General features: G+C 35.6%; 1 protein-coding gene across 4 annotated transcripts in view; it reads left to right on the forward strand.

Annotated features, from left to right (window-relative positions):
• The window catches only part of LOC136027402 (uncharacterized), a 75,144-nt gene extending 58,392 nt beyond the window's left edge, over window positions 1-16,752 (forward strand). For all 4 annotated transcript variants that reach the window (XM_065704630.1, XM_065704628.1, XM_065704631.1 and 1 more), the window contains 4 exons: window positions 698-782; window positions 4,348-4,563; window positions 12,817-13,187; window positions 14,725-16,752. In XM_065704630.1, coding sequence (XP_065560702.1) covers window positions 698-782; window positions 4,348-4,563; window positions 12,817-13,187; window positions 14,725-16,673 — 2,621 coding nt within the window. In that variant the 3' untranslated portion in view covers window positions 16,674-16,752. The remainder of the gene's footprint in view (window positions 1-697; window positions 783-4,347; window positions 4,564-12,816; window positions 13,188-14,724) is intronic.
• The last annotated feature ends 9,007 nt before the right edge of the window (window positions 16,753-25,759 follow it).

The following is a 25,759-nucleotide window of genomic DNA, read 5'->3' on the forward strand; positions in this document are numbered from 1 at the left end:
TGCAGTCCTTTTGAAGTTGATCTTCAGTTCCACTGAGCACAATGTTGTTCGGCATTTGTCATTCGATGAACTCCATGAGGGTAGGGGTTTTAGTCCTAGTGTCGCTGGAAAAGTCACTAAATGAATACCTAGACTAAACAGGGTAGGCAAACCAGAAGGGTGTGCGACAGCTTATGGCGGCTAGCCCCCACCCCCCGTTTCACTTCTTGACTAAAAGGCCATGAAACGAAGATCAAATCCACCGGTAGGGACTGTGTAAATTTTACGTATTCTTTACCCTGACATCAAATAATTGCTAGAGCCGTGATACTTGGTATAATAAAAGGTCGGTGTCTTCTTAAAAAGAGGCTTATATTAGTATAGTCTTAGAAACTATAGAGTTTCTTTTCAGTCTGAAGGTGTACACTAATGTATACCTTGGATGTGGGGGAAGGGACAATGTTAAACTTTGAAAGTGGATTTTATTCCTCAAAATCTATTGTTCCGAAGATAATCTTTCCTTTTTATTGTCTAAGATAACGAATGGAAACTCAGTTTGTTTATTAATTTGGTTGATTTGTTTATTCTATATGTTTTATATATTGTATATATACAATATATATTGTATAGATATATATATATATTACGTATATTACAGTTCGTCATTTATAGCTTTGGTTTGGTCTGATAAAATAATTTAGAATTCTTTTTTGTTAAGACAATCCTAGCTTGGCAAGTATTGGGAAGGCCTTAATGCCTGAGAAGGTATCGACCGTGCAAAAGCAGAAGCCAGACTTGAAGAGGTAATTAATTTGTCTCCTATTTCCTTTTTCTAATTGAAGTGAAGTGTGTTTATATATTTTGCAAAGAAGATCGTTTGGATATTGGAATGTGAACTCAGCTGTTAGTTGTTCGTTGGCTTACTTCTTTTATCGCTAAAAACAAAAAAAGAAGAAATTATTGCTAAAAACAGATACATAATCTTAATTACATTATAAAATACTGAAAAGGATAATTTTAGTTCGTGGTGTTTGCTAATCTATAGTATTTTGAAAATAATTTTTGCTATAAAGTTTTCATTAAAAGTATTCATTGTAATGTATAAATGTTATGTATATAATGGTATGTTATTATAAAGTTTCATCAAAAGGTTATTGTTCGTAAGTATTGGAAGTGATACTTTCTAGGCCAAAGATAATTATTATTTTTTTTATTAACGCTTTTGGTCCTGAACTTCTATTCTATTGTCAACATTTTATTCGGAACAGTAAGCTGTTTTCGGAATATTAATTCAGCAGCCGTTCAAATTTTAAGAAATTCAAACATTTGGAATGATCTTAATAATCCTTCTTTGTTAGTAAATTTAAGTTTTAATTTATATATTGAACTATTCATAAGTTTTGAAAGTGGTACTTTTTAGGAAATAAAACAAATCTTTTATATTAACATTCAGCAACCATACTGATCCGAAAACGTTGAAAGAATTACAGTGTCTTTGTTTTATCTATCTTCCTTTTGATGGTCGGTACATTAGTTATATTATTTATTGTTAGTAAAGTGGTTATGCTAGATAGTCTTTGGGGCAGAGCCAGTGAAACAGTACCTGTAATCAGACTGATACTGTGGGACGTTTCACACTAATAGGGGGGGGGGCATATACTTTCTCTAAGGTAAATATACTTCTCAAATCTAAGGGATTGATAAAGGTTTTACTTGGGGAATTCTATTCTCTTTTTAGGTTCATTTGCAAAAAAAATAAATAAAGTGGAATTCAATCAGAAATTGGAAATGTCTCATAATTTTCTTAGTTTCGTATTTTGGCAATCTGCAGGCCAAAATTATCGTTTGGGGTCATAAAGTGGCTGAAAACGCCACTTTACTGTGACGCGATCACTGTCGCTGCTTAAAAAGAGCACTAGAACGTTAAATTTCTTCCAAATGAGCCTTTTTCGATAGGTCTACTGTTTTGATAGGATAAGCCCTGGGAGGAACAAAAACACAAAAAGAAACAAACAAATACACATCTGGACCGTGCCTTTCTCGAAAAGGGTAACTGCTTTGCTTCATCTTTCATAGAATTAAAAACAATGATGTGAAAATGCGCATCAGTTATTACGAAGGAGGGTCGGCGGATCAGTTTTTAGGTGGGGGGCAGGTACCTCAAAGAGTATTTTTCAGCGTACCTCTTTCGTCTGGGATGCGTTATCAGTGTATCAATGATAGTGTCTTAACGGGGAATTGTTAGTTTCATTTTAGAAATTATGCTTATGAAGTTGGTACCGTGCATTCTGCATTATAAGCTTGTTAAAGCTCACTCTGTATGTGTAATGGCCTGGTTGCTTACCGTATCTTTGATGGCCAGGGTACGATCTTAAAATGTACAAAAATCTAGTTCTCAGCATAATATTGTTTTTCTTGACTTCAGGGGGAAGGGGAGGAAAGTAAAAGGACCTAGTTTATGTTGCGATAGTGTAATAACCGGCTATTTATAGTAGCAACTTACAATATTGTAGATTTTGTGACATGGAGCAGGTGTGCCATATTTGGCTTGTATGACTTCACACCACAGGAAGGCATGGAGTTGGAGCATCTAGACAATGATATAAAGAGTATTTATCTAGCAGTATAGGTTATGCAATAAAACGGACAAGGCAGGATTAACCATATTTATGTTTAGTGCCGTCATTTGGATTCTTACTCGATCACATTCCCTCGTCAGTATCAATGTTTAAATAACTGACGGTTAACTCATTAGGTTTTAATTAAATACTTAATCTAAGTCTAAAGTGTGGAAAGGCATATACATTTTATATACAGAGTTTACCGTAAAGTTCATGATTCAGTTGTAAATACTCTGATATCCTGATGATGTTGACATTGAGGGAGGAACAATTGTTCTCTAGTTTGATATAAATGTTCTATAGCCTAATTCTATAGTGTAGGATATTTAGTTTGATCAGAGCTAAACAATGACTGGATACTTAGGGGCTCAGAGAGGCCACCATTGTGCTAACAAAAAGTAAAAGTGATAAAAATCATGTAACAGATAATATAGAATCTTAGGTTACATTTTATATGCCAAAGAAAGCAGAGGATTCATTGTTGGTTCTGATTCTAATATGTCAGGGGCAAATAGCTTTGAGACTTTTTTCTTGTATTTGCTTGTGTTGGTTAAACACGGAGAATGATTTTAAGAGGGTTTTAAATTAACTTGGTCACAGACTTTTTTCCATGGACACACTGGATTGCAAAGTCATAGCCTTGATTGTGACAGTGTACTTCATTGGCAATCTAGGTGTCAAAATTGCTCTTTTACATACAGTCGGGATTGTGAGTTCATAGTCTAAATTGTAAATTTAGCAATGTGGTTAGAAAGGAAGATTGTGCCTTTGCCTTGATGGGTAACAAATTTGTATGATTTTTAGTTCGCAATCAAATAATCCAGTTTAGTAAACTTCTTTGTTCCACTCGTAATTCTGAACATTGTTTGAAGAATCTGGAATGTCCTTGAAAAATGCCTTAAATTACCTTTAAAGGAACTATTTTGGGCTCAAAATAGTCAGTCCTCCTGGGGTTAATCTTATGAATATACAAAGGAAAAACCTCATAAAATGTAGAAAGTAAACTTCATAAGTTCATCTTGTTAAATTCTTCATTATAAGTATCTTCTCCTTTTTATTCTGCTTTTTGCGTTGATTTTCTCCTTGGTTCTGCTGTTAATAGGCGGTCCCAAGTAAATAATCAATTACTCTAGCAGTCAGTGAATTTTCTCCTTGGTTCTGCTGTTAATAGGTGGTCCCAAGTAAATAGTCAATTAGTCTAACAGTCAATGAATTTTCTCCTCGGTTCTGCTGTTAATAGGCGGTCCAAAGTAAATTGTCAATTAGTCTAACATTCAATGAATTTTCTCCTTGGTTCTGCTGTTAATAGGCGGTTTCAAGTAAATAGTCAATTAGTCTAACAATCAACGAATTTTCTCTGAGACAAAAATTTGTAGTAACAAATAAATGTAGATTTAGTTAGATTGGTTTTCGACAAAATGACTGTCCTGAAATTTCAAAGGATGTCGGCCAAGTTTGAAGGAATATCGGTTTCATTGCCTATTGTTGTCTTTTTTCAAGTGTACCGGTTCAATTCTGATATTTAGTCGTGTTCTTTTTTTTTCTTTTTTTTACTTCGAAGTTTGCTTTCACCGTCAAAAGCCAAGCAGAGTAATTTAAGATAGAAGACATTCTTAAGGGAAAAAGTAATGTTACTAAAATGTTAAACTTTTGGGCAGAGTGGAGTGGAGTTAACTGCCAATTCCCCTGGAAAATATACAATTTAAGCATTACTTTATTCAACATATGAACTAAAAATTACTTACAGTACAACGGAAAGAGCAGTAGATGAAAAGAAAAATATTCAGGAAGAAATAACGAAAACTGAAACGGAACTAAATGAAGTTGAAAGAAAATCAGAAGAACCCCAAGCTGAAAGTGGCTCGACTGTAGAACCTGAAGAAGCCAAGAAACAGAAGAGTGAAGAAACCGACGGTGAGCCCATTGTAGAAGTTGACGAAGTTGAAAAAAGGAAAAGAGAGTTGTGAGTTTTATTTATTACCTGAGTTTGGCTGCATGATTAGATAGAATGTCAAAGCCGTATTTCGATCGCTGTTACGCTTAAGTGGATTCGATACCTTTAAAGATCACCCGTTCATTATAAGCTTATTTAGCTTGTGTGGGAAAACCATTTAGAATTAAATATTTCCAGGGGACACATGACCCAATCATTAACCTGTTAAATTGTAGCTTGAAATGACTTTTCAGTTCATGAAGGTAGTATCTTAGAACAGCTTAGAATGTCTCAGAACACTAATGAACATCTTGAAGGGTATTGTCCTTCAACAGGAAAAATTGTCAAACTCTTTTTATAACAAGTCTCAATTTTATTTTCTGTTCTACCATATAGTATTGGCAGAAAAACGAGTGCCAGAATTCAATTTGTCTTTTCATCAGATCTTCAAAGTTACTTTCTAATATATAAATATTATTGTCAGGATTTTAGGGGGGAAAAAGAGTTCACGAAGAAGGAAGGTAGGTGGTGGTATTTGCTTTTGAAATTTTATATTTCTGCCCAACATTACTGTTTTTTTTTTCGATTTGCGGTGAGTTCCAAAATTTTCCTGCTTAAATTTTTTTTCTAAAGGTAGAGAGAAGTTCACCCTTTATCTTCCTCATGCACCGATGTAGCGCTATATTGATCTAAAATTGATGTGGCATAAAGGTTAGCATATCCTATCTCGTCCATTATAAACTTTTTTAAGTTTGTTTGGCCAAACCATTTAGAATTGGTTAGACAGTCTTGACATAGCTGGCAGAAGCTAGAAAACTTCTTTGGAACACTAAAAGCCGACAATGATTTTCCCAGAAATATGAAAAATCTTTTGACTTCTTCTGTTTTGTGCCTGAGATAGTAATATTCAGTTTAAATGAAACTTGCATTATTAGAAAGTGTGAATTTGTTGTTTTCTTTTCGAAGAAACGACGCAGAATTTTCTTTTTAAATCTTAAGAAAGGGTAGTTTCTAAAATGTCTGCATACCTGCTAGGGAAACCATAAAAATCAGCTGAAAGGAAATATCGTTTGAATATTTTTGCAGCTTCTGAAGTGTCGTGCTTCATTGTCTTTTCAATCAATTTTCATAGGGCTAATGGACTCTTCTTTTTGAGACGTTCAGCCGACGTTAAGTCTTGCAGAATAATTTTAAGTTATAGGTACTGAATCTTCTTTATTACAATAAACTGTTAACTGTGCTGCTTAAAAAACTTCGTAGTAACGAACTGTGAGTTAGGATCGACCAGGACTAATAGTAACCAAAACTATACAAAAATGTTTTCGTAGCAAGACATACATAAAAAGAATCTGAGTTTTATGGTGATTCCAAACATATAAAATTTGTTAATTACGCGTCTAAATCAATGAGTCTGAGAATATTTGTCTAATTTTTGAAAATCAAGTAAAAATCCTCAAACGAAAATCATTCCATTCAGCACATCAGGAACCCGATTGTTGAGATTGCCAGCTCTCATCTACAAAAATCGGAAATTTTGCATTGCTATTATCAATTTTTTCTTCTTTTGAAGGAAGGTCCTGGTAGCGCTTATATATATATATATATATATATATATATATATATATATATATATATATATATATATATATATATATGTGTATATACTAGCTGTTGGGGTGGCGCTTCGCGCCCCCCAAGCCCCCCCGCGCGCGTATGTCGTTATGCGCCATTGTAGTTGTGTCCCTGTGTCCCAACTGTGAATAGAGATAGATATATATATATATATATATATATATATATATATATATATATATATATATATATATATATATATATATATATATATGTTTTTAACTACGTAAAACATGCGAATATACAACATTCTTCGCTGTCCCATTGTCTGTGCATATAAATAGATTGTCAGGTTTACTGACTCTTGAACATGCAACATATAATTGTCCATGGGAAAAACAATCCGTATTCAGATCTATACCTCATTATTCTAATGATGTGTCCCTGTGTCCCGGTCGTCATTTGTGTCCCGGTATCCCAGTTTGTAATTTCTCTTTGAGTGTCCCGGTCGTCATTTATATTCCCTGTGTCCCGGTCGTCATTTGTGTCCCGGTCTGTAATTTCTATTCGAACAATCCCTGTGTCCCGGTCGTCATTTATATATCCCGCCTGTGCCCCCGGCGTCCCCGTTGTAGTTGTGTCCCTATGTCCCGGTCGTCATTTATATTCCCTGTGTCCCGGTCGTGATTTGTGTCCGGGTGTCCCAGTCTGTAATTTCTCTTTGAGGTTCCCGGTCGTCATTTATATTCCCTGTGTCCCGGTCGTCATTTGTGTCCCGGTATGTAATTTTATCAGTGACAAACATGATGTTAGTCGACAAACAACTTCATGACGCATACAGCTCAATCCTTGTAATGACGTCAGTCAACAAACATGACGTCAGTCGACACGCACACACACACACAGACAACTTATATATATATATATACTAGCTGTTGGGGTGGCGCTTCGCGCCACCCCAACACCTAGTTGGTGGGGGCGCTTCGCGCCCCCCCCAAGCCCCCCCGCGCGCGTAAGTCGTTACGCGCCATAATAGTTACGCGCCATTGTAGTTGTGTCCCTATGTCCCACCTGTGAATATAGATATATATATATATATATGGTTTTAACTACGTAAAACTTGCGAATATACAACATTCTTTGCTGTCCCATTGTCTTTGCATATAAATAGATTGTCAGGTTATCCCCCTGTTTCCCCCGGTGTCCCCGTTGTAGTTGTGTCCCTGTGTCCCGGTCGTCATTTATATTCCCTGTGTCCCGGGTCCCGGTCATCATTTGTATCCCGGTGTCCCGGTCTGTATATACATTCGTTTTTTAGTTTTGTTTTTCTCCTTTATTTTTTTCCTTTTTTTTTCTTTTTTAGCTTATTTAGATTTTTTAGATTTTTTAGTTTTTTTATTAGTTTTTAGTTTTTATTTCTTTTTAGTTTTTTTGTCCCGGTCGTCATTTATATCCCCCTGTTTCCCCCGGTGTCCCCGTTGTAGTTGTGTCCCTGTGTCCCGGTCGTTATTTATATTCCCTGTGTCCCGGTCGTCATTTGTATCCCGGTGTACCGGTCTGTATATACATTCGTTTTTTAGTTTTGTTTTTCTCCTTTATTTTTTTCCTTTTTTTTCTTTTTTAGTTTATTTAGATTTTTAGATTTTTTAGTTTTTTTTATTAGTTTTTAGTTTTTTTTTTCTTTTTAGTTTTTTTGTAGTTTTTACTTCTTTTTAGTTTTGTTAATTTTTTTTTTTACTTGTGTCCTGGTCGTCATTTATACTCCCTGTGTCCCGGTGCTTTGTTGATTGCTAATCGAACATTCCTTTTGTCCTGGTCGCTTTCTCTTTGAGTGTCGTCATTTATTTTTTCTTTTTTAGTTCTTTTAGTTTTTACCTTTTTTAGTTTTTTTTTAGTTTTTAGTTTTTTTAGTTTTTTACCTTTTTTTAGTTTTTTTAGTTTTTTAGCTTTTTTATTTTTTTTATTAGTTTTTAGTTTTTTTGTAGTTTTTGCCTTTTTTTTTTAGTTTTTTGTCCTGGTCGCTTTCTCTTTGAGTGTCGTCATTATTAGTTTTTTCCTTTTTTTTTTTAGTTTTTTATTGGTTTTTACCTTTATTTTAGCTTATTTTTCAGTTTTTTCCTTTTTTTTAGTTTTTTTTTATTTTTTATTTTTTTAGTTTTTTACCTTTTTTTAGTTTTTGTAGTTTTTTTAGTTTTTTAGCTTTTTTACTTGTTTTATTAGTTTTTAGTTTTTTTTTGTAGTTTTTGCCTTTTTTTTAGTTTTTTCAGTTTTTTTTTTAGTTTTTTATTGGTTTTTACCTTTATAGTTTTTTTTAGTTTTTTAGCTTTTTTATTTTTTTTATTAGTTTTTAGTTTTTTTGTAGTTTTTGCCTTTTTTTAGTTTTTCAGTTTTGACGTCACCTAATCCAGTTTTTTCAGGTGACGTCACCTGACACATCCATCCACACATCCATCCACACATCCACAGACAGACAACTTATTTTTATATATATAGATATATATATATATATATATATACTAGCTGTTGGGGTGGCGCTTAGCGCCCCCCCAACACCTAGTTGGTGGGGGCGCTTCGCGCCCCCCAAGCCCCCCCGCGCGCGTAAGTCGTTACGCGCCATATTAGTTACGCGCCATATTAGTTACGCGTCATTGTAGTTGTGTCCCTATGTCCCACCTGTGAATATATATATTATATATATATATATATATATATATATATATATATATATATATATATATATATATTATATATATATTATATATATATATATATATATATATATATATATATATATATATATATATATATATATATATATATATATATATATATATATATATATATATATATATATATATATATATATATATATATATATATATGTTTTTAACTACGTAAAACTTGCGAACATACAACATTCTTTGCTGTCCCATCGTCTGTGCATATAAATAGATTGTCAGGTTTACCGACTCTTGAACATGCAATGCATAATGGCCCATGGGAAAACAATCCGTATTCAGATCTATACCTCATGATTCTATTGATTGCCCTTGAGCTTTGTTGATGGTGATTGCTAATCGACCATTTCCTTTGTTGCCGTCGTCATTTATATATCCCCATGTGCCCCCCGCGTCCCCGTTGTAGTTGTGTCCCTGTGTCCGGGTCGTCATTTATATTCTCTGTGTCCCCGTCGTCATTTGGTGTCCCGGTGTCCCAGTCTGTGATTTCTATTTGAGTGTCCCGGGCGTCATTTATATTCGTCAGGATATTGTAGGGCATCGTAGCATCGATGAGTTTAAGCAATTCTTGTCAACTGATTGTTTCGCCTATAAAGAATATTATCTCGAGGCAAGAACTGATCACCGACCACAACGATTGCCACTTTGTTGATAGTTGCGTATCAGGAGGCATCAATTCGATTGCTGTTTTTAAGCAGAAGCACTAAATTATTATTTTTGTGGAAAAGATGATATATATAAATATATATATATATATATATTTTTTTTTTAGTTTTTTTGTAGTTTTTACCTTTTTTAGTTTTTTTCTTCTTTTGTATTAATGCTAAAGCCAAGGCTCAAACCTGGAGCCTCTCGGACCTAGAACCTGAAACATAACGCTTTACCAACTCAGCTACTTCGGCGTGAATACATTCGTTTTGAGCAGCTTCCTCGGGTGTTGCCATTGTAGGTTCTTCAGTCATTTTACAATTAGAATTTTCTCTTTCAACGGTCTTCTTACAATTAAAAATTTGTCTTTGAACGATATTCTTAAATACCTGTGTCCTGGTCGTCATTTATATTGCCTGTGTCCCGGTCGTCATTTGTGTCCTGGTATCCCAGTCTGTAATTTCTCCTTGAGTGTCCCGGTCGTTATTTATATTCCCTCTGTCCCGGTCGTCATTTGTGTCCCGGTCTGTAATTTCTCTTTGAGTGTTTTTTCTTTTTAGTATTTTTTTAGTTTTTTACATTTTTTCTTTTTTCAGTTTTCTTTTTCTTCTTTATTTTTCAGCTTCACTATGAAATACATATCGCCGAACCTTTGTTTTTTTAACTAAAATCTGATAGGCATTGATGACCTTATCCAAGTCAAGATCCCAAACCCAATCATCATCGCTATCATTTTCAGTTTTGATATGTTTTGACTCTCGCTGTCCAGGTGGATCTTCATCTAACTGCGCGGTTTTGCGTTCTTTAGCCTCAAGCCTGTTTCCTTGCTGTTCTTGTGATTCCTCGGCACGCTTTCTTTTCTGACTTTCTCTATCAGCAGCAAGTTTTTTGGCATAGACTCTTTGAGCATCTTCATCGGCTTTTGCCATTGTAAGTTCATCAGTCATTTTAAACTTAAACATTAATAGATTTCTACGTGAACATATATGTCTTAAATATCTTTAATGACGTCACCGTCATAGCAAAAATGACGACAACTAACTTCATGACGCCAGTCGACACAGAAACATGACGTCACCTGATCCACAGACAGACAACTTATTTTTATATATATAGATATATATAATTCTAAAATTGTCAGGTAATTTTCTATTTTGAAATAAAAACTAAAAATTATTGCTCAGTCAACATAAATATTTTTGATATTTACATAATAGCTTTAGTGGTTCTGGACTGAAAACTAAATATGCTAATCAAATTGGGAATTGCAATCTTTTAGGTTGAAAAGGCAGATCCATTGGAATCATGAGAATGCGTGGAATAAGAAAAGCCTCACCCTCAAAAGGCCCTGTCAAGATTGTTGCCTCTATTACGTTATAACAGACATAACACGTCATTTGTGTCCCGGTGTCCCGGTCTGTAGTTTCGTTAGTCGACAAACATGACGTCAGACGACAAGCAACTTCATGACGACATACAGCTCAATCCTTATAATGACGTCAGTCGACAAACATGACGTCAGTCGACACACAAACATGACGTCAGTCGACAGACAGACAAACAACTTATTTTTATATATATAGATAGATATATATATATATATGTATATATATATATAAATAAATATATATATATATATATATATATATATATATATATATATATATATATATATATATATATATATATATATATATCTATATATATATATATAGGTGTTGGGGCGCTTCACGCCCCCCAAGCCTATCGCGCGCGTAAGTCGTTACGCGCCATATTAGTTACGCGCCATTGTAGTTGTGTCCCTGTGTCCCACCTGTGAATATAGATAGATATATATATATATATATATATATATATATATATATATATATATATATATATATATATGTTTTTAACTACGTAAAATTTGTGAATATACAACATTCTTCGCTGTCCCATTGTCTGTACATATAAATAGATTGTCAGGTTTACCGACTCTTGAACATGCAATGTATAATTGTCCATGGGAAAAACAATCCGTATTTAGATCTATACCTCACTATTCTAATGATTGCCCTTGAGCTTTTTTGATGGTGATTGCTAATCGAACATTCCCTGTGTCCCCGTCGTCATTTATATATCCACCTGTGCCCCCCGGCGTCCCCGTTGTAGTTGTGTCCCTTTGTCCCGGTCGTCATATACATTCCCTGTGTCCCGGTCGTCATTTGTGTCCCGGTGTTTTTTTCTTTTTAGTTTTTTACGTTTTTTATTTTTTTCTTTTTTTAAGTTTTTTTCTTTTTAGGTTTTTTTCTTTTTTTAGCTTTTTTCGCGCCATATTAGTTACGCGCCATTGTAGTTTTGTCCCTGTGTCCCACCTTTGAATATAGATTGATATATATATATATATATATATATATATATATATATATATATATATATATATATATATATATATATATATATATATATATATATATATATATATATATATATAAAGGGAATGTTTTAAAGGGAATGTGTCCATTCCCTTTTAAAGGGAATGTTTTTAACTACGTAAAACTTGCGAATATACAACATTATTGGCTGTCCCATTGTCTGTACATATAAATAGATTGTCAGGTTTACCGACTCTTGAACATGCAACATATAATTGTCCATGGGAAAAACAATCCGTATTCAGATCTATACCTCATTATTATAAAGATTGCCCTTGAGCTTTGTTGATGACGATTGCTAATCGAACATTCCCTGTGTCCTGGTCGTCATTTATATATCCCCCCTGTGCCCCCCTGGCGTCCCCGTTGTAGTTGTGTCCCGGTCGTCATTTATATTCCCTGTGTCTCTGTCGTTATTTGTGTCCCGGTTCCCCAGTCTGTAATTTCTCTTTGAGTGTCCCGGTGTCCCGGTCTGTAATTTCGTCAGTCGACAAACATGACGTTAGTTGACAAACAACTTCATGACGGCATACAGCTCAATCCTTATAATGACGTCAAAACTTAAAAATTGGTTTCATTGAAAAAGTTAATCTATCCTTTGGGCAGCCCCTGTTATGAAGGCGGACGGTAGTTGAGATATCGTTGTGATTACAATGACACTTTTGTCCAATAGTGGCCTTACACAGTCCACGAAAAAAAGCCAGAGAGCCTGAAAACTTAAAACTCAGGTTTGATTGAAAAAGTGAATCTATCCTTTGGGCAGCCCCTGTTATAAAGGCGAACGGTAGTTGAGACATTGTGGTAATTACAAGAGCACTGTAAAGTAAGCTATAGACAAGTAAAAAAGTTTAAATATTAAATTTTTAACCGTTCAAGCTTCAAAATTTCTATCTAGTTTCTTTTATTTTTAGGAAAGATAGAATTACGAGACTTCGAGAAGAACTTAAAGAGCCGTCTATACAGGCTGCTTATCAGAAAGAAAAGGATAATCCTACCAATGATAAAGAAGAAAATGAACAGAAAGTCAAAGAAAAGAAGGATGATCTTGAAGAAATGGAAATCGTCAGCTCAGATGATGACATTCAACTGATCGACAAAGATGAAAAAAACGTTAATATTAATCAGGGAAAAGTGAAAAAAGAAGAGGCTAAGGAGCAGGAAGGTGGAAATGGTGCAATTACGTTTCAAGGTGCAGGAAGGTGGAATTACGGGCAACGATATATGGGGAGAGGGAAACCTCCAGTGAATCAGAAACATTTCTTCAAATTCAGATTCAATAGAGGTACTTGGTCCTTACTTTTAAATATTTCTTTACTAGTATATATATTTTTGATTATTCCGTTTATTTTTACCGTTGTACCGCCTCAAACTCTATAACTGGCTGGAGAAAATAAATGCCTATATTAAGGTTGAACATTTTGGTAATTGGGGAGGGGCAAAACCAATGAATTATGAGGATTGTAAAGAAATATTATCCTTATAAAAAGGCAGAGGAATTTGGTTTTACTATGGGTAAGTTAGTATGAGGGAATTTAGTTGTAGAAGGGGGAAGGGACTGTGAATTCTTCTCAATTCTTCTTAACTGTGAACATTTTGGTAATTGGGGAGGGACAAAACCAATAACTTATCGAGATTATAAAGACATATTATCATTATAAAAATGGAGAGAAGTTTAGTTTTACTATGGGCAAGTTAGTATGGGGGAGTGGAAGGGGTGAAGGGACTTTGAATTCTTCTCAATTCCTCTTAACTGTGAACATTTTGGTAATTGGGAAGGGGTAAAACTAATGAATTATAAAGGAAATACTCCAAAGATATTGATAGCGCGTAGGGCGTTGATAGTTGTCGACGTTTCAGTTATAGGGTATTTTTATAAAGACATGTAACTAGCTTGAATGCTTGAAAGCATGCAGGGAAAAATATAGAAAATGAAACCCACCAATAAAGAGCAAAAAAAAAAAGAAATAAATTGGGAGTAAGGAAAATAAGGAAAAATTATAAAGAAAAAAAAGAACAAATAGAACAATAAGAACAAACAGAAGAATAATATGGGACTTGGGAATACGTCCAAATTCTTTTAGAAAGATGCCAAAAGCCTCAAGGGTACATCATGAGGCCAGTCTCCCACACTTTCGAGGATTTTTATTGATAGAATGTTAGGTGTAATTAGTTCTTAACCGAATTCCCAGTAATGCCAGTTTCGGCCAAAAGTAAGATTAACCAACGATAGCCTAGAGAAGATCACAAAAGCAATAAAATAATATAAAAGAAATATTTTGCGAATTGTAATTATGTATAAAACATTATATGTAAACTATATTTAAGAAATGTTTTCTAGATTATATTTTTTATCAGCTCAGTAAAGAAGAAATGGCAAAATTAAGCGAAAGATGCATCGAGGCGCAAGCCTAGAATATTCTGGTAATGATTCGTATATTGATAATAGTCTAAGCAGAAAAGAACTATATATATATATATATATATATATATATATATATATATATATATATATATATATATATATATATATATATATATATATATATATATATATATATATATATATATATATATATATATGTATACAATATATACAATATATAGAATGTACAAATCAACCAAATAATAAACAAACTGAGTTTCCATTAGTTATCTTAGGCATAAAAAAGGAAAGATTATCTTCGGAACAATAGATCTGGAAGAATAAAATCCACCTTCAAAGTTTAACATTATCCCTTCCCCCACCTCCGATGTGTACATTAGTATATTAATGTACATGTGCGTATTGAATTCTTTTAGTAATCCTGTTTTTTCTTTAGACAGGGAGAACGAGAGAGATTTCAAAAAAAGGGAAAGAAGGTCTCCACCAAGAAATTCTCGCCCCTGGAGCCCCGTTTCTAGTCGTCGTCGTTCCCTGTCTCCAAAGAGATCACCTCTGAGAAGGTCTTCACCCGTTCAAACTAACAAAGCTCCACTGTCAAAACTTGAAATGTGGAAAAGAATGAATAGAGAATTTAAAGTAATAGCAGATACACTAAGAAGAAAGCGAAAATTTTTAGAGAAACGTCCTGAAGATCATCCCCAATATAAAAAAGAGTGGAATCAGTTCTGGGAAAAACGATCTAGAGAGTTGGTGAAAGCGGGAATAGATGTCGTTAATTATAATTTTGAGCCCGAATGGAATGATTATTGGCATGAAAGAGTAAGCGTGATTGACGAAGAAGAACTGGTGATGAAAAAAGATGAACTAATTCAAAAATATGGATTAGAAGGGTATGACCCAGAAGACGATGTAGCAAAACCAAGTCGATTTAGGGGATCCTCTGAAGAAGAAGAAAGGAGGGAAGATAAAATTGTGAGGAACCCATCACCTCCCACTTCTGGGCGGAATAAATCTCCTGATCAAGAAAAAAGGGGTCGGTCTAGATCACGCTCTCATTCCAGACGCTCAAGAGCCGGTAGATGTCATTCTAGACACAGATCATCTGAGCCCAAGGACGCCACTGTGTTGATGGTAGTTCGGCATCTCAGCACGCTTGAAAATCAGCTTGGTTCTTTGATGCCAATGATTACTTCTGTTTTTTCTAGAGCTGTAGAAGCCGAACGTAGTGCGTTTGAAGGTTCGGACAGACTGCTTGAAGACAGCTCAGTGCAAAATGTGCTAGATATGACAAAGGAGAAATTAATTGCTTGCCTAGACTCTGCTGACAGAAGTGCAAGAAAAGCTATAAAGAAAGGAATCGATCTTGTTTTAGCTCTGGACTCTAAAATGCCACCTCCAAAGATGTCTCCTAGACCTGAAAATTCTGTTGTATCCATGACGTCGTCAGTGCCATGCACTCCACTGCCAAACAAAGCAATTGATAAGGTTTACTTTTCCCAGATCGTTGCTGATATTTTAGCTTCTTCGGGTCGAGACTCAATATCTGACGAGGCTTTAGCAAATTTGATGGTTGAAATTTTACCTGGATTAAACGTTAAGATTGAGCCTGAACCCCCAGCCCCGTCAAGCGTTGATGTTCAATCAGATTCGTTTTCTAATCCTCTGTTTCCATCAGTACTAAGTGCAAATGCTATTGCTGCTTCAGATTCCTCGACAGCATCGGCAGTCAATTCACTTCAAGCTCGTAATGTCCCTGCAAATATTAGAGGATCAGTTCCCTCGTCAAGTACCACAGAGGAAATGTTTGGAGGCTTTAGCATGTCTGACCTAGGCACTTTAATCAAAAACACAAGTAAATTAGACAAACAGCTACAGCAGAATTTAGCAATGCTTCTAAAAAAATTGGAAATCGAGCGTCCTGAACAATTTAAAAAGTTAAAAGCATCTGTGCTTCCTGTTCGATCAAAGCCGACTCGTGAACGTTCACCATCCCCTTTTCGATCGAAAAAGAGAGCCATGATGGAAGAAGGAGTTAATCCCTCCCCTCCGTCACCTACGCCAGAGATTCTATCAGGTCCACAAAAGCGTGGAATCTCTCTTAATTTGGAGGACTTTCAGCCCCAAAAAGATCCACAATCATCCTTGCACCTGCCACAGTCAATCCAATCGGTTTCTGCTTTACAAACTCTACCTTACGCTACTACTTCTCCCAATTTATCTCAAGTGGCGTCTGCTATGAGTGCCACTTCTTACCAAAATATTGCATATTATAATCAGTGGCTAGCTTTTTATCAACAAGCTATTCAACAGAATCAGAATGTACCACCGGTTCCTTCTGGAGCCCCTCCGACTGCGTTGCCTAAGCCCCCACCACCTCAATCCTAATTTCAGTTTATTGTATTTTTTGTGTAAATTTATTGATCCATTTTCCTTTTGGTTTAAAATATACAGTGTCAAGGAATAAGCTCTATGCCGAACTATTCAATAATAGGCTTTTTTTGCTTTTTTCTCCCATAAGACATCAAAATGCAGTTCTTTTGAAGCCACTTCCCTTTAAAACTGAGGAAAATCAACGTTAGTCTTGTACCTTTTTAAAAAAAAGTTTCTAAAAAAAAAGTTTTTTTTTGAAAAGGCTCAGACGTTCGGAATCTGTTTTATAAAAAGGTTTCACATAATTTATAAATGCAAATTAACATCGAATTAACCAGAAATAATTATTTTAAAAATGGATTTATTAAGATTTTTTTTTTAATAATACTGGTTTCCATTAATTTTTTAGATATCAATTTCTAAAGAAATACTGAAAATGGAAAAATAAATTAAATGACCATGTAATATTTTGGTCTGTTTCTCATTTCGGTTTACCTGAGACAGCCGAAGAGGCCAAATATTAAGAATATATATATATATATATATATATATATATATATATATATATATATATATATATATATATATATATATATATATATATATATATATATATATATATATCTTTGGAGCCATATTGAAAAAAAGTATTGATAAAATTGAATTTTAATGTTTTTCCATGGCTGACCCAGCCGTGCTTCCGCAGCCACACTGTATTTAGGACTTTACTTAAATACATTTATCTCCAAGTAATAATGATTTTTAGAAATGTAGTCATATTGTAAAGCAGAAGGAAACATTTGGAAATATTATAAAGTTGTTTTAATGTGTTCTTTGCATATTCATGAAGTGTGATTTCTAAATTAAACGACCTTACTTCACGTAACAATGAAATAACTAATTTTATAGGATTTGAATTAAATCTATGTTTAGGAATTTTCTGTAAACTGCAGTTTGTAGTCGGAATGAATCATTATATTCGTGAGGAAGCCGAATGTAACAAAGTTATTTTAAAACATGGTTTGAGAAGATTGAGACGAGAGTCAAAATTTAAAAAATAACCTTAGATTCTTTTCATTTGCTTTGATGGAATATTCTTTTCTAAGATTAAAGCTTATTTCTCTAACCATTTTTTCTTGAATAACAGTAAAGAGCGACTTTGAAGCTACAGAAGTTGCACTCTTTGAGACAAACCCTTCAAAAGTTTTCCAAATTCTGGGGAGTCAGACGTCAAAAGCAGTGATCAACCTATTCACCCCTTGGCGGGTTTGGCAAATAAAACTCCAACTTCTAAAACTTTGTTTGATCACCCATTTCAATGACCCAATTTATTTGGATCAATGACCCAATTTAATGGATCGTATTGTGACGCCCATGAAATGGGAGTCACAATACGCCCCTAGCGCTTGAGAAAATGTCTTTTTTGGTGTTATATTTGATGTCAAAAAGGATTTATTCAAAAAACTTAATAAAAGCATCAGCTTTTTAAGCATCTTGTTTGTAGCATCATTCACAACCTAACAAAGAACGAATTATATACAAGCACTGCATATAGTGGTGTCAGTTAGGGGGAAACAGGGGGACATTCGGCTGTCCCCAGACAAAACCTACTTATCTATAAAAAATCGAATTTTAGTTAAGGATCCCGCTTAGTTAAGGATCCCGCCTAGTTAGACTACAAGGAATCCAATGGCGCTAAAGAAATTTATTCGTTGATATTACTTAGTATCTACGCAGGACCTCAGCCTTGTTTTTGTGTCCTACCTAGTATGTACATAAGAAATCGATATTGACACCAAAACCTAGTATCTGACAAATTACGCTTTAACAGCAAAAAACCAGCAGCAACACCATACAATGAGCATCATCGCTTGATTGTTTAAATAAAGACTACAAATTTACAAAGAGCAAACTTTATGGTAGTTCTTGCTAAAAAGAACAGCTAGAGTTGGAACATAAAAGGTGAGACTATTTTATCATTTTTATTACCAGGTGTGACCATAGTACACTGTAGGCTGGATAGGCCTATATTTTGTTGTTTCTCTAGACAGCAGCTACAGAAACTGGAGAGAAATAGATACAACTTGGATGCACACTGTAATTGTGTGCAATTCCTTTTGATTCTAATTTCAGTACTTAAACCTTGTCTAAACTTACTTTCCGGGTAATCAAAAAGATGCCAAGATTGTGTTCTTCCAAATACTATCTTCCATCGATTTTTGCTTGACGGACTAATGGAAAAACACAATGTTTCTGTGGTGAAAGTAAAGAGAGAACTTGAAACAAACAAATTATCACCCCTCAATCCATGCCATATAAAACATATAAAATTGACTAGTGCTATACTGAAAGAAAACGTAGCAAACCAATAAAAAGGCGAATCATACATTAGAAACTATGTTTACTGTATGTATAGGTTAATCTAATAGAAAAACGATGTGTTTGTTGAGGGGATGTAAATCTTCAGTGAAGGGTTTTCGGCCATGACGATTTCAGTGGTGTACTTTTTATATCGGTCTGACGCCATTTAAAAAGGGTTACAGGCTCTTTCAAAAATCCACTAAATTTGTTTTCGTGATAGAGAATTATATTTGAGGTTAACCTGAGTAAGAATAGCCATTCCAGAATCGGCAGGCAAAAAAAGGAATTTTGGAAAAAGACAACTGCGCTGCAACGGCTTCACACAAACCATTAAAAAAATGAACCGAGGCTTTGTTTTCTTCCAAAGGCCGTGGAACACCTTCGAGCATTTAAGTACCTCCCAGTGTGCAAACAAAAGTTTCAGTATGCAAGAAAAAATTTTAAAACGCCCTCGCCTTACAAACTGATGCACTTACTACCGAATTGTGTAAGAAAATAAATTGTAGCATTGTTGGTCAGAACGTCTGTGAAAACCGTATAAAAATAAGAGCCAAGAAATCATATGGCACTTGTGACGAGGTCAGAAGAGCCAAGAACTTCTTCCTACCAAGTTTCATTACGACCTTTCGACTCCAAGCGCTTTCCAAGATTTCCGATATCCCCCTTCCAACTCCCCCCAATGTCACCGGATCCGATTGGGATTTAAAATGAGAGCTCTAAGACACGAGATCCTTCTAAATATCAATTTTATTAAGATTCGATAACCGGTTTGTAAGTTAAAAATACCTCATTTTTTCTAATGTTTTTGAATTAACCGTCCTTCCATTCCCCCCTCCAGATGGTCGAACCGGGGAAATGATTATTTCTAATTTGATCTGGTCAGGTCCCTGATACGCCCGCCAACTTTCAGTGATCATTATATTGATCACGTATCTAGTTTAGGATCTTCTTCATGTAAAAATTGGGGTGGTCCGTGATTCGAACCTGAGACATCTCGCACCCTAAGCAAGAATCATAACCACAAGCCATACTTAAGAAGAACAATCATTTGTTTTATCGGCAAACAAAATTATTCTCAAATATCTTGTTTGCTCATCCCCCCCCCCAAGATGGTAGAATCGGGGAAGAGACTATTTCTAATTTAGTCTCGTCTGGTCCCTCATTCATCATCAACTTTCATCATCCTAGCTAGAAGTGCCCAAACTAGCAAAAGCGGGACCAACAGAAATTACGATCGCTATTTGTCCTTGGTAAATACCAAGTGCCTTAAAAAGCGTCTCAAGACAAGATCGTGGCAGAAATCAAAGAAAACTTCACATATCAAGCCATGTACCCGACCCAAACAAAATGCGTCAAATGTAAAATACCTTCTTCATTGAGTATCCAGTTTATGTTTGATGATTTCTTACAAAAGCAGCCTGATGTTCTTATCTTAGTTGAAACGTACAGACGACTTCTGAAAACAATGAATATTTCACTGAAAATACCAATGTCTTATGCTTGCCCGACATGTGATATTTGGAAAATGCAGTGATTTTGAAGTAGATGATGAAGAGCTTCCTGATCAGGAACTAGACAGTTCTTGGAAAGACGAATGGATGCTGCAAATGGATATGGCTAGGAGAGCTACCAAAAAGTATCAGGAAGACGCAAGCGAAAACTAAAGCTCCAATAAAAGATTATATGTAACAGTCATCCGAAGTTGATTTTGCTTTCAGAGTTACCTGGAAATAAAGACTCCATTTTTATGGCATTTGGTATTTACCAAGTGACATAGCGATCGCAATTTCTGTCGGTCGATCCCGGTTTTCCTAGTTTTGGGACTTCCAGATAATCTAGGACGATGAAATTTGGCAGGCGTATCAGGAACAAGTCAGATTAAATTAGAAATAGTTGTTTCCCCGATTTGACCATCTGGGTGGAGAGTGGGAGGACAGTTAATTCGGAAAAATGAGGTATTTATGGCACTTGGTATTAACCAAGTGACAGAGCAATCGCAAATTCTGTCGGTCTGTCTTTCGGTCCCGGTTTTGCTACTTTAGGCACTTCCAGGTAAGCTAGGACGATGGAATTTGGCAGGCGTATCAGATACCGAACCAGATTAAATTAAAAATAGTAATTTTCCCGATTTGACCATCTGGGCGGGGGGAGTGGGGGACTGGTTATTTCGGAAAAAATGAAGTATTTTTAACTTACGAACGGTTGATCAGATCTTAATGAAATTTGATGTTTGGAAGCATATCGTATCTCAGAGCTCTTATTTTAAATCCCGACCGGATCTGGTGACATTGTTGGGGGGGGGAGTTGGGAGGGGAAAGCCTAAAATCTTGGAAAACACTTGAGGGGAGGGATCGGAATGAAACTTGGTGGGAAAAACAAGCACAAGTCCTAGATACATGATTGACATAACCGGAACGGATCTGCTCTCTTTGGGGTAGTCAGGAGGGGGGTTAGTTCTGAAAAATTAAAAAAAGAGGTATTTTTAACTTACGAACGGGTGATCGGATCTCAATGAAATTTGATATTTAGAAGGATATCGTGTCTCAAAGCTCTTATTTTAAATCCCGACCGGATCTGGTGACATTGGGGGGGGGGCAAAAATCATGGAAAACGCTTAGAGTGGAGGGATCGGGACGATACTTAGTGGGAAAAACAAGCAGAAGTCTTAGATACGTGATTGACATAATTAGAACGGATACGATCTATTGGGGGAGGGGTTAATTCTGAAAAATTAGAAAAAATTACGTATTTTTAAGTTACGAAGGAGTGGCCAGATCTTCATGAAACTTCATATTTACAAGGACCTCGTAACTCAGATCTCTTATTTTAAATCTCAACCGGATCCAGCGTCATTGAGGGGGAATGGAAATCTTAGAAAATACTTAAAGCGGAGAGATCAGGATGAAACTGGATAGGAAGAATAAAAACAAGTCTAAGATACGTGACTGACATAACCGGTCCGGATCCGCTCTCTTTGGTGGAGTTGGGGGGGGGGGAATAATTCGGAGAGATTAGAAAAAATGAGGTATTTGTAGCTTACGAACGGGTGACCAGATCTTAATGAAATTTGATATTTAGAAGGATCTTGTGCTTTAAAGCTCTTATTTAAATTCTGACCAGATCCTGTGACATTGGGGGGAGTCTGAGGGGGAAACCGGAGCCATTTCGAGCCATTTTTGGCTCGAATTGGATCCGGGGACATAGTGGTTGGAGGAGGGAAATAGAAATCTTGGAAAACGCTTATAGTGGAGAGATCGAGATGAAACTTGATGGGAAGAATAAGCACAAAGTCTAGATACGTGATTGACATAATTGGAACGGATCTGTCCTCTTTGGAGGAGCTGAGGGAGGGTGTGTTAATTTGGAAGAATTAGAAAAAAATTGAGGTATTTTTAACTCAAGAACGGGTGACCGGATCTTAACGAAATTTGATATTTAGAAGGAATTCATGTCTCAGAGCTCTTATTTCAAATCCCGACCAGATCTGTTGATACTGGGGGGAGCTGGAGGGGGAAATCGGAAATCTTGTAAAACGCTTAGAGTGGAGGAATCAGGATAAAGCTTGGTGGATAGAATAAGCAAATGTCGTAGATACGTGATTGCCGTAACCGTACTGGATTCGCTCTCTTTGGGAGAGTTGGGGGGAGGGGTTTAGTACTTTGGTTAGTTTATGCTTCTGGACGTGCTAAGACGGTGAAAATTGGTAGGCGCGCCAGGGATTTGCACAAATTGACTTGATAAAGTAGTTTTCCCAGATTTGACCGTCTGGGGGGCTAAAGGGAGAGGAAAAATTAGAAAAAATGAGATATTTATAACTTACGAGTGGGTGATCGGATCTTAATGAATTTTGAAATTTAGAAGGACCTCGTGACTCAGAGCTCTTACTTTAAATCCCGACCGGCATTAAGCCTCTGATTTTCCTTTTAAATCAATCTGTTGGTTCTTAGAATTTTGTTAGAGCTCATACCATATGAGCTCTTGGGTCTTAGCTCTTCTTGCCTCGTCACAAGTGTCATAAGAGCTCTTAGCTCTTGTTTTAAATTACAAACAGGTGCTCAGATTTTAAGGAAATTTGATGTTTTGAAGGATATCGTGTCTCAGAGCTCTTATTTTAAATCTCGAAAGGTTCTGGTAACATTGGGGGAGTTGGAGGAGGAGACCTCAAATTTTGGTAAACGCTTAGAGTGGAGAGATCGGGATGAAACTTGGACCATGAAAGTTGGCAAGCGTATCAGGGTCCATACTAGATTAAATTAGAAATAGTCTTCCCGGATTCGACCACCTGGGGGGGGGAGGGAGCAAACAAGATAGTTGAGAAGAATTTTATTTACCGATAAAACAAATGATTGTTCTTCTTAAGTATGGCTTGTCTTCTAGGGGTATGATTCTCGCTTAGGGTGCAAGAGGTCTCAGGTTCGAATCCTACCCAATCCCAATTTTTACATGAAGAAGATCTGAAACTAGATACGTGATTAATATAGCGATTGTTGAAATTTGACAGGGGTATCAGGGACCCAGCCAGATTAAATTAGAAATAGTCACTTCCCCAATTTGGCCGTCTGGGGGGGAGGAAGGACGATTAATTTGGAAACATTAAAAAACGGAGGTATTTTTAACTTCCGAAGGGGTTATTCGATCTTAATGAAATTTAATATTTAGAAGGTCCTCGTGTCTCAGTGCTCTTATTTTAAATCTTGACCTGATCCGATGACATTGAGGGGAGTTGGAGGGGGAAATTGGAAGACTCGGAAAACACTTAGAGTGGAGAGATCGTAATGAAACTTGGTGGGAAGAAGCTCTTGGCTCTTCCGACCTCGTCACAAGTGCCATATGAGCTCTTGGCTCTTGTTTGAAATCGTTTTGTAGTTTTCAAAGAGATATTTACAATGGTGCATCCAAAAGGTGCATGATCTGTTTGGTCAGGAAATTCTTTCTGTTTGCTGTGGCACAAGCTAGGGGAGCTGAGATCAGTGTTCCTCTCCGTTCATTAATTACTGCAACAAGTGAAAGACATGTCAGAGTTTAGGAACTAGGTCTTATGAACAGCTCTTGTAAAACTATTTAACCAAGATGTCGGGCACACTCATAATTCAGTTGACGAAGTTCACGGCAACGTTAAGGTAAAAATTAAGAAAATGGGAAGATAATATGTTTTTCTTGATTTTTTTTACTTGCGTCAGTGGGTGAAAGAAATAAATAACTGCTATCACAATTGACAGCTCCTTCCAAAATTGGACCTACGAAAGAGAGCTAGTATAAAAATGGTTTAGTATAAAAATGGTTTAGTATAAAAATGGCTAGTATAAAAACCTGTTTGAGACATTGTTGAAGCTGAATTTCGTAAAGGATCCCAAAATTTGTTTTATCGCACCAGCTTTGACAACAATGAAGTTGATATTTCTGACTTTATTCAAAAGTCATTCAACCACAAGAAAATACCTGACCCAGATTCAACACCAAGATGCATTTCCAAAGGAAAAAAGGACGCCATTGTACAGAAATTATGCCCATTGATGCAGAGCAATAGGCGTCAACTTCGGAAACATTTTCCTGTCACTTCTGTTAAAGACTTGAAAATAGATGAAGATGACTCACATAAAGAAGACTAATAGTCTGAATGTGTATTTGTTCAAATACCGTTTTATTCATCGATATTTGGTATGTTAGAAATTGCTATAATTTTTTTTTCAATGCAAACAGGTGTAAATACGAGGTTCCGTCAGTGGAATTTTATGTTGACCTCGCCAGGAAAACACTGACAAAACCTAGTATCTACTTTTTCCTACGTTTAAAAAAACATGGATTTATGATTGGTATATTTGGAATTACTGAATTATTTTCTTTTTTGTCATGCTTCAAAACGTCAAAAATGGTATTGCAAAGAAGCAGCTTTAAGAAACAATGTTTTTACGTTTTTCTTGGAACTTACTCAGATGTAGGTACCAGGTTTTGTCGGAGGAGAGCTGCATTGATCCCTCTACATTTTCATCCTTTTAGATTTTAAAATCTGTTCATAAAATACGCGTATATATGAGTAGTCACTTTTTAAATGAACCATCTATCTATGACCTTGTGGTATCTTTACATTTTCACTTGCCACCATTTCTAAAGAGTTTACACTTCTTTTTTCAAAGTTCTCGAAAATTTATTTTTCGCAGTATGCTTGTCACCCCTTTTACATTACATGATATAATCGTGGTTGCAATGGTAGCTGCAACCTAAAAAAAAAAACCGTATTAACAAAAATAAATTGTCTGAAACCCTTTAAAAATGGTATTAGATCAAAACACAACGGACGTAATTGGAATAGCCTTGGCCAAAAACTGCAAAAGGGAAACTTACAGTCCCTTGGCTTGATCAGCATGGATAATTCATAGGCTCGAAAAACAAGGAAAGGACCTGCAACCATGAAATTCTGAACCGGACGAATCCTTTTTTTTTTCCGTTGTTAGCTCTTCACTGGAACATCAGAGAGAGTTGTTTATGGGCTCATTTTAAAGATAATTCCTACATCTAGCGCGTTTTGTAATACGTTCTTTGAATAAAATCAATTTTGTTATGAAAAATATTTTCGTATGCGAGATGACAATATACTTGGGAGATTGTCTTGGATGACAACATAGTTTGCTCTTTACTAGTTCCTGCTAATTGTATCTAGAGTTTTTTTTTTTAGGCTGGCCTATGTTGGTATGTCAATTTCCAGGTAAAACTATTGAAGTGTTTTCAAAAAAAAATATGTA

The sequence above is a fragment of the Artemia franciscana genome, chromosome 5 (genome assembly GCF_032884065.1).
Source record: "Artemia franciscana chromosome 5, ASM3288406v1, whole genome shotgun sequence".
Lineage (NCBI taxonomy): Eukaryota > Metazoa > Arthropoda > Branchiopoda > Anostraca > Artemiidae > Artemia > Artemia franciscana.